At 45.5% G+C, this 13134-nt stretch overlaps 1 protein-coding gene across 2 annotated transcripts in view; it reads left to right on the top strand.

The window, feature by feature from the left end:
- Nucleotides 1-12766, top strand: part of LOC147628556 (putative serine/threonine-protein kinase At1g01540) — a 35440-nt gene extending 22674 nt beyond the window's left edge. For both annotated transcript variants that reach the window (XM_086813745.1, XM_086813746.1), the window contains 4 exons: nucleotides 11203-11373; nucleotides 11507-11636; nucleotides 11740-11949; nucleotides 12104-12766. In XM_086813745.1, coding sequence (XP_086669871.1) covers nucleotides 11203-11373; nucleotides 11507-11636; nucleotides 11740-11949; nucleotides 12104-12343 — 751 coding nt within the window. In that variant the 3' untranslated portion in view covers nucleotides 12344-12766. The remainder of the gene's footprint in view (nucleotides 1-11202; nucleotides 11374-11506; nucleotides 11637-11739; nucleotides 11950-12103) is intronic.
- The last annotated feature ends 368 nt before the right edge of the window (nucleotides 12767-13134 follow it).

Below are 13134 nucleotides of genomic sequence, written 5' to 3'. Positions count from 1 at the left end.
TTTAATCTAAAAAAAAAACAAAAGTGCCGAATGCTTTTTGGTTTTTTTTTCCCTCCTGGATTAGCGCCACCGGCTACTGCTGTCGTCACCTGCGCTACTGCCGTCGTCGATTGTACTGCCGGTGCTTTCACTTCAGCCTGCGCCTTCACCAGCCTCACGTAGGCCTGGCCACAAGCCGACGTAGGCCTGGGCGCCTGCAGGCCTGGCTTAGGCGCCTGCCTGCGTAGGCTTGGCCTGGGCGCCTGCGCTGCCTGGCTGTGTAGGCCTAGGCGCCTGCCAGGCTGGCCGCCTGCGTAGGCCTGGCCGGCTGCCGCTGGCCGCCTGCGTGGGCATGGCTGCCTACACGCCTTTGCCTACATGTTCGGGTAGCCCATGACCAGCACGAGCATGCGACCCAGCATAGCCGATCCATCACTTCTCTCGCTCTCTCTCTCTCTCTCTTTTGCGTTCAACCAAAAGCAAACGAACATGTTTCTTTTTTTCTGTTCTCTCTCACCTGAAACTGTTTATACAGTTCAAAACCATCTTTCCTCTTCTTTGCAAAGCCAACAACCCTTTCTAGACCACAATCGCTATCATCACGGGTTCTTATGATGAAAAAACAACATACTGAATCTGAAAAACAGCAATATGCATAGAAAAAACAGCAAGTTTTTTTGAACACATACCTTTCTTCGACCTCATCTTCTCTACCTACCGACTTGCATGTTCACGAGGCATGCTCTGATACCACAGTCAAATCCCCATAGATCTCCTCATAGAACGCTCCTGGTACGAGACTCGAAACCTGCAAACAAACAAACAACAAGGGGGTGCAGGCCTGACTCACCTCCCAACCATGATAGCCGTGGGCAAGCCCACAGTCTTGGCTGTCCCCACCGAGCCACGAGCTAAGCTAACTAGGTTGACGTACCGACCAATCTCCACCTTGCGACGTCCCATACCGCCACGAAGCTACCCTCGCGGGCCTCCAGATTGCTGCCGGCCTCGGCTGCGTAAAGTAGGTGCCCGCCAGTTAGTCTATCCCTAACTCAGCTCGCCAATCAGCCTGCCTAGCTCCAAGCTTCCCCAAACCTCGAAGCTAGTCTTGTGTGCGTGTAGCACACGGTAGATACACACTGTGCACATGACACACCTGCAAGTGGCTGTCCAGCTAATCAGCCCGCCGTCCTCTTGCTTCTCCTCTTCCCGAATAGTCCACCAATCAGCAACACAACAGTCCCCCTCTTGCTCACACAAATCCCAAGAACTATCTAGAGCCTAGGCTCTGATACCATGTCAGAATATGTAGCGGAGATGATGACCAGATCTAGGAACACGAGCAAAACACAATGTAGAAAATAACAGCACGAGAGAGAGAGAGAGAGAGAGAGAGAGGCGTGTAACTCTACTCTATATACACAAGAAGAATCTTGGAATGATACAACAAGTGGCAAGGGGCTGTGGGGCCATTTTATATGGCCCCCATACAACAGTCGGCCTGCTGTAGGGCAGCCGCCGACAGGAGCATGTCCACCACGACTGGTAATAAACCAGTCGGCCAGTACTATGTACAGTTGGCCAGCACCAAGAAGGTGTCCACACAGTCGGCCAGCATCAGTAAACGCATACAGCTTCAGTCGGCTATAGACAAGGACATCCTGCCACCTCAGGGCCGCCTCCCAAGCCACAGAAAAATAGGAAAAAAATGGGGGAAAAATACGGAGAGTGGGGAAAAATGAGAAAACACCTACAAGGGCGGGCACACCCACAACAAAGGTCCTGGTGTCTACAGAAAGACAGGAGATGACTTCTAACATAGGGCTCTTGGACAGGTAGCCGACAGGTTACACAGTCCCTAGGGGACTGTAGGCCAGGTGTGGGGCAGCCCACACAGGCTGCCAGCAGCCAGTAGCTTATGTGCATGGTGGCCAGCACCTACTTAAGTGATGCGCAACATTTTAAGCATTTAATGCTGATTTTACAAGTCATGGAGCAATTTTCAGACAGCCGACTGGTTTTAAACCAGCCTACTAGCATCCCTGAAGGGTATAAATACCCATTGCATCCATTCATCATAATTCACCAAGTACTGAAGCTGATGAAAGGGCCAAGACAGCCAAGGACAAGCTAACGGAGAAGGGGTGAAGGATTGAAGGTCAAGGGCAGAGATCTGTCTCAGCCAAGAAGGTTCAGGTTCAGTATTTTATTTCAGTTTTGCATCATTCTAATAAAAGCAAATACGCCATTTGTGGTGGGGGCCCTACAGAGGGTATTCGGGACCCAATACTGTGTCCTCTTCTCCCTCCCCCCCCCTCTCTCTCTCTCTCTCTCTCTCTCTCTCTATTTTTCTACACATCTATATTCAGTTTTGTGCGTTAATTTCGTCGCGACAAGTGTGCTGTTTTTTCTGAGCATTGTAGTTACCGATCTGCCCCAAAGCTTCCGCATGTTACACCCCCATTCCCAAAGCTTATACATTCTTGATCTTTTGGGCATCCAAAGCTCTTCCACACACATGAATTCTGGAGATGCCCAAAATGGTGACAATGTGGGAGGTAGGAAGATGGACTGTATGCTGTTGAATATGCTGATGCAACTTATGATGCTGAATGCTGCGTATGCTCCTTGCTCCATGGGCTAGAAACGCTGAGAAGAAGGAACATCTACGATGTTGATTTGAGATGCTTCTGATATGATTGACCTGAAAACGATGTGATGCTATTTATATGAGTGCTATTATGCTGGTCGGGTACTGTACTGCAGTTGGCCAGGTGTATATGCTGTTGGTTGCTGCAAATATACCCTTGACTTCATTAAATGCCTATTATCTGCTGACTAGGCCCTGTCGACTGGCTCCACAGCCCATGACCTGATGTTTTAAATGCTCTAAATGCTCATGAAGACGTATGTGCTGATGTTGGTGCTGAAACAGTCCCATACATGCTACACATGATGAGATAAATGCTATAAATTCTTGGAATAATACTCGATGTTCTTGAATGCTGTTTGCTAAATGCTTATGAATGCTCTGATATGCCATGTCACTTGTACACCATTTGGGTGTGCACGTGACATTCCCCTCTGCTAAACTGTTGCTGGGTGGTACACCTGGCAACCTTTTGACTCCTTTGCTGATCCTTCTCCACTGAAACCACTGCCCCCTTCTTTGGCTGGGACTGAGGTCGATTGCAGGAGTTGAATCCTTTGAGCCAAAGACTTCTTCACTGCGGGAACTGAATGGCAAATGCTGAAAAATTTGCTTGGAAATACCTGAGTCACCACTGACCTGTTTGTGGAATCCTTTCACACGCCATTTCCCTGAACCTTTTGAAGAACCTCTGAACCTCCTGAGGCGATGTTAAAGCAAACTTTTGTCTTCTTATGTGGAAGATGATGGGGAGAAACCTGAAATTAGGGTTTACAGCTCACATTCATGGGAGACATACACAGAGAAGCAAAGGGAGAGAGAGAGAGTTGTGGGGATAAGTCAACTCATGAAAAGCATGAGTGTGTGACTCCCCTATCACACATGTATATTGCACTAGTACACATAGTGCACTTAGTACATTAAAAGTACTAAGTGTACTATGTACTATAACTTATGGGCTTGTACACACTATAAGGGTGGGCATAACGCCTTTACCCCAACAACCTCCCACTTAAAGGCAAAGTGCCCTTAAGGAAAGGAAAAGAAAAAATCAGCATGTACATGATAATATACAAGGCCATATCAAGGCTGAAAATGGCCTCATCCAATGCCCATCAAGTGTCTGCAATGAGCAAACCGCTCCGGAGGCAAACTCTTCGTCAACAGATCAGCCGGGTTGTCATCCGTATGAATCTTAACAAGCTGAATTTGCTTGTTCTCTATCACCTCTCTGATGAAGTGATACTTCACATCCACATGCTTCGTCTTTGCATGAAAAACAGGGTTCTTTGCCAACTGAATGGCACTCTGACTGTCACAATGCAACAATGGAATATCCCCTGTATAGCCCAAATCAACCACTAACCGAGATAGCCATAATGCCTCCTTGCAAGCCTCTGTGGCTGCAATATACTCGGCCTCTGTAGTAGATAAGGCAGTGCACTTCTGCATCCTGGATATCCATGACACAGCACCTCCTGTGAATGTAAATACATAACCGGTAGTAGACTTCCGGTTATCTGGATGACCGGCATAATCCGAGTCCGTATAACCATGCACTAATGCATCCTGTTTGCCAAAGCAAATGCACATATCCTGTGTGCCCTTCAGGTATCTCATGACACCTTTCACTGCTTCCCAATGCTTCTTGCCAGGGTTGGCCATGTATCTAGAAACCACTCCCACTGCAAATGCAATGTCTGGCCTAGTAGCAACCATGGCATACATGAGACTGCCACAAGCTGAAGCATACGGAATCTTGGCCATATCAGCCCTGTCACTATCCGACTGTGGGCTGTCCATAGCACTGAGTTTCACATATGGAGGCAAAGGAGTACTAGCTTTCTTCCCCCCGTCCATATTGAACCTCTGCAAGACTTTGCCAATGTATTCCTTCTGAGACAAATACAACACATGCTGATTTCTGTCCCGAAGTATCCGCATACCCAAGATGTGATTAGCATCACCCAAATCCTTCATATCAAAGGTTTGATGCAGCCTCTGCTTCAAAGCATCCATCTCTTTACGAGATTTCCCGGCAATCAACATATCATCAACATACAAAATGAGAATCAATAGACTGCCATCCAAGGCTTTCTTGGTGTACAAGCAGTGATCTATGTCACTTCTCCTGAATTTCTGAGATTTCATGAATGTATCAAATTTATGATACCATTCTCTTGGTGCCTGTTTGAGCCCATAAAGACTCTTTTTCAGCTTGCATACAAGCTTCTCCTTTCCACTCACTGCATAACCCTCTGGCTGCTGCATATATATCTCCTCATGGAGATCACCGTGAAGAAAAGCAGTCTTCACATCCATCTGAATCAAGTCCAGATCATCATGTGCAACCAAAGCTAACACAGCTCTAAGTGTGGTCATTTTGACCACTGGAGAGAAGATCTCATCAAAGTCCACACCATATTCCTGCTTGAAGCCCTTAGCCACTAACCTGGCTTTGTATCTTGGCTTAGCATCTGATGCAACTTTGAGCCTGTATACCCACTTGCATGGCAAAACCTTCTTGCCTGCAGGCAAAGGCACCAACTTCCATGTTCCATTTTTATGCAGAGAATCCATCTCTGACTTCATGGCACGCTCCCATAGAGCTTTGTCTGCCCTCTGTAAAGCCTCTTTATAACATGAGGGCTCCCCACAGTCAGTGAGCATCAAGTAGTCAACCCCTGGAACAAACGTGTCAGGGACTCTGGAGGGTCTTGTGGACCTCCGTACCCAATGACCATCATTTGCAGGTTGCTGTCCAGCCTGCATATCACCCATTGGTGGCTCCTGTTCCATGCCATAAGGCTGAAATATCATGCCCGGTATCTCCTCCAACTGTGGTATATCCATAGGGATATCTTCTGCCATATCTGGCTGTCCATTTGGACCATTTTCAGCACCATTTAAGGGCTGGTTTTCCTGCTGTAATGGCTGATTTACAGCCCTTTGTTGTTGTCCATGATGTCCATCATCATCAAAGATGACTCTGCCAGGCTCCTGTTGCCTTGCAGGCTCCTTATACATGCATGTTTCATAAAAAATGACATCATTGCTGCGTATGATCTTTCTATTCATGGGATCCCAAAGTCTATACCCCATTTCACCTCTGTCACCATATCCTAGGAATATGCATTTATGAGACTTAGGATCAAGTTTGGTGCGCATTTCCCTGCGTATGTGCACGTACGCAACGCAACCAAACACTCTCAAGTGCTTGTATGACGGAGGCTTCCCTGTCCATACTTCTTCTGGCACTTTCCCACCAAGCCTCGTGTTAGGTGACCTATTTATAAGGTGAACGGCTGTCATAACAGCTTCAGCCCAAAAACCATGAGGTAATGCAGCATGTGACAACATAGAACGGACCTTCTCCTGTATGGTCCTGTTCATCCTCTCTGCTGTCCCGTTTTGTGGAGGATCATAAGGAGTAGAGAGCTCCCTCTTGATGCCTTTAGCATCACAAAAGTCCTGAAACTGTTTGGACGTATACTCTCCACCATTGTCGGAACGCAAAGCCTTCAGTGTTTTGCCAGTTTGATTCTCAACAAGAGCAACAAACTTCTGAAACACTGAGAATGTATCACTCTTCAAGCGAAGAGGATAGACCCACACCTTGCGTGTGGCATCATCAATAAAAGACACAAAATATTTTGCCCCTCCCAAAGAAAGCTGAGGCATCTCACATACATCTGTATGCACAAGCTCTAACTGAGCATCTTTTTGTCCAAGAGCTTTCTTGTGGGGGCACTGTAGTTGCCTACCATATATACAATGCTCACAAAACTGAAAACTTGAAAACTTTAGAGAAGGCAAGTAACCCAAACGAGACAATTGCTCCATTCCTTTGACACTCATGTGTCCCAACCGGCTATGCCACATAGAAATTTCCGGCAGCCCGGTTGCATTTACATTAGCATGGTGACAAACACCTGCATGCATGAAATAAAGAGTGTCCACCTTAGAGCCCCTGGCAACAACCAGTGAGCCCTTACTAATTTTCCACTTTCCACTACCAAATGTGGTAACATAATCAGCATCATCAAGCTGTCCAGTAGAAAGCAGATTCTTTTTGATCTCAGGCACATGCCTGACATCATGGAGCATAAGCTGTGAGCCATCTGAAAATACAAGCCTCACGTCACCTCTGCCAAGAATTTTGCATGCATGGTTATCACCCAAATAAACCACTCCTTCATTGCCAGCAGTGTACCTGACAAACAAGTCTCTGCAACCTGTGACATGAAAGGAGGCACCTGAATCAATGATCCATGAGTGCATACCATGACCACCTGTAAGAAGTGAATGGGCATCAAGTGAAGACGTAAAGAGGACCTCATCCTCACTGCCACCTGCATGTGACACATTGATTTCTTCGATCTTGACTCCACTTTTGCCCTTTGGCTTTACATCTTTGGCTTCATCCTTCTCTTTGTCTTTGCCTTTTCCCTTTTCCTTTTGATCATTTTTCCATTTGTAGCATTGCTTTTTGATGTGTCCCTTCTTGCCACAATAATGGCATTCCAAATCCTTTTTGGAGCGAGACTTGCTCCTTCCCCTTTCTTGGCTTTTCCCCCTTTGCTGGGATCTCCCACGTGCATTCATTGCATTAGACTTGCCAACAGAGTTGTTTTTCCTGTTCATCTCTTCTTGAAGAAGAGCACCCTCAACATCTGCATATGACAGCATAGCATGCGAATTGCTAGTGGCTGTCCTGAATGTGTCCCAACTCTCTAGCAAAGTGCATAACAAAAAAGTGGCTTTGAACTCATCGTCCATTGCCAACTTTTGATTGATAACCTGGCTGACAATACCATTAAACTCATTGAGATGGGCTGTCATAGAAGCCCCTTCCTTCATCTGAAGACCTATGAGTTTCTTCAACCAATACACTTTGCTTGAGGCACTTTGTTGGGCATACAAGTCCTGCAATCTCTGCCACATTCCCCAAGCTGTCTTCTCTTCACGAATGCTGAAAAGTAATGAGTCTGACACAGACAACATGATAGTAGATCTTGCCAGCTCATCCATATCTTCCCACTCTTCAGCTGTAAGAGAAGCGGGCATCACACCCCTTTCTTTGATAGGTTTGTGCTGCTTTTTCTGAAGCAACACATTGTAGCACTGGGTTTGCCAAATATCATAGTTATGCGAGCCTTCAAGCTTCTTGATGTGAAGCAATGAAGAGCTCTCACCTGTGGTTGCCATAGCAAAATGCAACCTGTAATGCCTGACTCCCTGCAAATGTGCAAACACTGCACCCAAGATGTGCAAACACTGCACCCAAAGCACACAAAGTGCTTACAAATGTTCTCCCAAGCTTTATCTCCCACTGCGGAAGCAAGAATGCAACTTTTCTCCCACTTTTTGTGATGAAAACACCAAAATCTGGTTGCTGCAGATTTTGGACAGCACCTTGAATGTGCTCTTTTGCCCTTCCAAAGTACTGTACAGCAGTACTAAGTGCTTACAAATGATGTACCAAACCTGTACCGGCAATTTCAGCAGCTGAATTTGAACCTTTTGATCACTCAAAACAGTGTACAGCCATGCCAAAACATGCACAAAGCTGTGCCAAATCTGTACCAGCAGGTACAGTAGCAATAAATGCTCTCCTGGCTGTCCAAATGAGTGAAAATCAGATTTTTACAGTCACGAACACTGCATAAAACAGTCCCGAACAGAAATTGGGCAAAAGCCCCTTGACTGCAAGCTGATTTTTTGAGGATTCAAGGCATAAATGTCTTGCCTGCTGCTTTGCCAAGCTCAACAAGCATACAAACTTGAAAAGCCCCTTGATTTGAGATCAATTTCTGATCATGCATGGTACATTGGCGCACATGAAGGCATCCAGAGTGTTCACGATGCTTCCCCCTGGCCTCATATACATCAAATACATGAAAGCCCCTTGATTTACAGGCACATTGAGTGCTTGTAAGGCATCAGCACATTAACCACAGCATCAAATGCGATTGCCTGCATGCAAATCAACCAAATCGGCACAAAAGCCCCTTGATTTGCACTGCAATTTGCTGCAATTTGCTGCGATTTTGCCCAAATGTGCGATTTTTCACATCATACAGCATGTATGAGTGTTTAATTGCACATTTACATCAAAAGCCCCAAATTTCGACATCCAATTTCCTGCAAATTGATCCTGATTTGACCAATTTCCTGCAAATTGATCCTGATTGTGACCAATGTCACCCAATTTTGCCAATTTTGCTCAAAAATTGAGCAATTGGGCACCTGTATCTGCTCAATTGCTGATTGTACTTGCTCAATTGCTGATTGTACTTGCTCAATTGCAAATCCCAAAAAAAAATTGAGGAAAATACCTTATAATTTTTCTGAATTTTGTTGCAGGAAACTGTGCAGGTGGGGGGGGGGGGCTCTTCAAGCGTGCTGCAGGAGTCGTGGAGTCACAAGCTCTTGACTGCGTGCTGCTGCTGAAGCCCTCAGTGGATAGGAAGAGCGTGGTGAATGTGATGTCCACGCTGGGCCGCCTCGTCTGCGCTCACAATGGTGTAATCACAGATGTCAAATCCTTCGGCACCATCTACCTCGCCTACTCCATCAAGAAGCTCAGCGAACGATTCGACCAGGATAAATTTGCAGGGGAGCCTTCGTCACCTAGCGCCGCCCGCCTGACATATTCGTCATCGCCTAGTCGCCAGCGCCGAGTGCTGACCTTCGCTTCACTCGCCTAGCGCCTATACGCCCTCGCTTAGCTTCGCCTCACGCTTACGCAGCCTGTGTTCGCCTTGTTGACGTATTCGCATTCTTCGCCAATGTTCGGCTGGCTGCTCACGCTCGACGCCCAGCGCTACAAGCCTTAGCTAATGCTTCGCCGTGCGCTTCTATTCGCTTGAAGTCGACGGGCTTGCTGCTTTGTAGAGCTACCCGCTTAGCGCCAGTGGGCAGCCCGCCTGGCTGCTGGGCAGCTGGGGCAGTCCACGCTGCTGGCTGCTCTCTCAACCCACCTGTCTGCAGTAGGCTTTGGGGCAGCGGAGCTCACACAGAAGAAAACGCAGGATGATAATGGTGATGCGACCAGCAGACTGTGGACAGAAATCATCAAGGATGGCTCTGATACCAGTTGATGGGGAGAAACCTGAAATTAGGGTTTACAGCTCACATTCATGGGAGACATACACAGAGAAGCAAAGGGAGAGAGAGAGAGTTGTGGGATTAAGTCAACTCATGAAAAGCATGAGTGTGTGACTCCCCTATCACACATGTATATTGCACTAGTACACATAGTGCACTTAGTACATTAAAAGTACTAAGTGTACTATGTACTATAACTTATGGGCTTGTACACACTATAAGGGTGGGCATAACGCCTTTACCCCAACAGAAGAGAACCCCCTGTTGCCAGTTGAAGCCCAAAACTCCATTTACTCCTTTGATGATGGATGTCATTCTTGCCTAGAGAACTCATGGGTAAAACTTGCATGCCTTGCAGATGCAAGATGCTAGATTGATTGCTAGGACTACTACTATGCTGATGCAAGCCTTGTGCAACCCTATATGCTGTGCAAGAATGTAGATGGATGGGTTATTGATGCATGCCTAAGGGGAAAACCCTAAGGATGGCTTGCAAGATCTTGAGAATTGGATTTAACTGAGCGGAAGCTACTAACATGTTGGCTTACTGAATGACTTTTGGAATGAACATGATCTAAGGCCGCTTACCTTGTAAAGCTCTGATACCAATGTGACATGCGGGGGATTGATCGTAGTAAAACCAACCTTAAACTCCACTTAATGATGCTTAAGAGATACACAATGGTGTCAATGCAATGCAGCTATATTAAATGCAATGGTTACAACTGAGATCTATGAATAGATCTATGTTGAATATCCTTCTTAGAATGAGAGAGATATGCTGAATGCTGATGGTGAATGACTGTTCCTTTCTCCACTGTTGAGGTCCACCCTTGGATGCCGGCTTTCCTCTATGTAGGAGGTAGGAATATGGACTGTATGCTGCTGAATATGCTGATGCAACTTATGATGCTGAATGCTGCTTATGCTCCTCAATGCCAAGTTTTAACAACAATGGACCAAGGTAATATGTCAATGCCAAGTTTTAACAACAATGGACCGAGGTAATATGTCAAGATTGTATCTATCATGCACATTGTTATGCAAACATGTAAATAAAACAACTGAGTATTCATAAAAGAAAGCTAAAATTTAGTGCTCTTATGTGTGTGTGTGTGTGTGTGGAGTGCGTGTGTGAGAGCATATCTTGATACAGAGTTCTACACCCACTATTGGGCACTGATGACGTTAGTGGGGATGTCGTAGTATCTAGTTCATACTATGCATAATGGAGTTGATAGGTATATAGTCTTGTGGGTTGACTACCATGAGTATATAACATGCACGTTCCTAAAAGGTGAATTTGGGCATGTTCCTGGATTCATCTAGGTATATATATATATATATATATAATTTAGTGACTAAAATAGGCTTGATAGAAGGGTGGCATGATGAGAGGAGGGGAGAGGTTTTGCATAATTATGTGTATGTGCTCATGCATTTCTATTTTGGGCAAAATACAGGCTGGCATATTTGCATGAGGGCCTTGAGCCTAAAGTTGTCCATCGTGATGTGAAGTCGAGCAATATCCTTATAGACAGCCAGTGGAATCCAAAAGTTGCTGACTTTGGGCTTGCAAAGCTTTTAGGAACTGGAAATAGCCATGTTACAACAAGGGTAATGGGCACTTTTGGGTAAGCAAGCAAGATTTCAGAGTTCAGGCAAAGCAACATTATCAGTTGCATCTGAACTAACAGCTTGGGAAAGCCTGATTAAGCTCTAAAAAAATTTATGATTTCATTTTTTCATGATCCCCTTTTTGCGCAGATATGTGGCTCCAGAATATGCCCTTACTGGCATGCTAACTGAGAAAAGTGACGTGTATAGCTATGGAGTGCTTCTCATGGAGTTGGTCACAGGACGAGTTCCTGTGGATTTCAGCAGGCCAGCCGGAGAGGTGAAAGTGGTTTCATAAAGAATTTAAAGTCAATCGGTGATGCACACCAACCCCTTTGGGAGATTTCTGGGCATTTGAAATGCCCTCGCGTGGTTGTTTGCAGGTAAATTTGGTGGACTGGTTGAAAGCAATGGTTGGCAATCACCACTCCGATGAAGTTGTAGATCCAAAGATGGAGGTGAAGCCATCACCACGAGCTTTGAAGCGAGCACTGCTAGTAGCTTTCCGGTGTGTAGATCCTGATGCCCAAAAACGGCCTAAAATGGGCCATGTTGTTCATATGCTTGAAGCAGACGATAATCCTTTTCGTGAGGTATGCAACTTGCTTGAGGACACCTGTTCTTTATGTTATGTCTGGTCACTCTTTCTGTTCTCAAATACACTACTTCATTGCATTGAGGATACAAAAATGAGGTCTGTTTTTGTATCCTGAACGAAAATCTATTCTTTGTGCCCATCATGACTAGGAACGCAAGAATGCCCGGGACTCTCTTCGACAAAAGAATGCCCCCCATCATTTGCAAATGGCTCCCCAAAAGCAAGGAATTCCCATGGACAGTCCTTCCCACACGGCTGCGCAAAGAGATGCACCAAGGACAGGTCAAAAAGATGGTAAATGGAAGGGGTCCTCTGAGGACAATGATCGAGACATTGAGTCCCCCAGTGGTGGTGATCCTAGAGCAAGATGGAGGAGATATGAAGGCTAATAGCTGATGGGATATGATAGCACTCCTGGGAGTGGAACTCGAGCCTGCTGTCTCCATTTGGCATTTCGAGAAAGGGGCATTTGGGTCTTCGTCTTGGGCACCTCCCATTGTGTATATGTGAAATGTATACGAAGATTCTAGATGTAACCGTTTTGCAGTGTGAGGGGACTGAAGAAGTGTGTTTGGGACCTAATTCTTTTGTGCAAAATGTAATTTGTAGGTGATGTCTCGAGCCCAGCTTCTTCAGTTCTCTAGTGTGTTTCTTACATTCTACCATTGGTCATTCTTACACAGACCAGTGCAATATTCACTTCATCTTGTCCTCCTTTGGAATCGATATGTACACACACGAAGTTTTTTAAAGATACAGTGAGCTGATTTTACTATCTAATGTATTAAAGAAATGTAGGGAATTTTCTGAAATGCTCATGCAAGGTCCTGCAATTTTATGTTTCGTATAGAAATCGAAAGCTCAGGATGCTGTTTATTACTAGTTCTAAAAAGCTTCATCCTCCTTGAAGCAAAACTAGATCTCTTCGCAAACCTGAGTACTTAAGCTAGACATAAACTTACTAATAACTTCCATCTCAGGATGAAGTCTCTATTCCAATCTTGGTTGCGAATTTGAAGTTAAGGTAGGTCTCCTAGTTTTCTAGTCCAATCATGATGACCACTCCATGCACAACATCGTTAATCAAAAGCAGTGTGCTACTTTCATAAAATAAACTCAAACACAAACACAACAATTGGGCTTGTAGACAATCGTTGGAATCTAGGGTTAATGATTAAAT

The sequence above is a fragment of the Cibotium barometz genome, chromosome 19, assembly GCF_041138505.1.
Source record: "Cibotium barometz isolate CiBa-2024 chromosome 19, ASM4113850v1, whole genome shotgun sequence".
Taxonomy (NCBI): domain Eukaryota; kingdom Viridiplantae; phylum Streptophyta; class Polypodiopsida; order Cyatheales; family Cibotiaceae; genus Cibotium; species Cibotium barometz.
The sequence above is the reverse complement of the archived record's forward strand: the minus strand, read 5'-3'. Positions and strand labels throughout refer to the sequence as shown.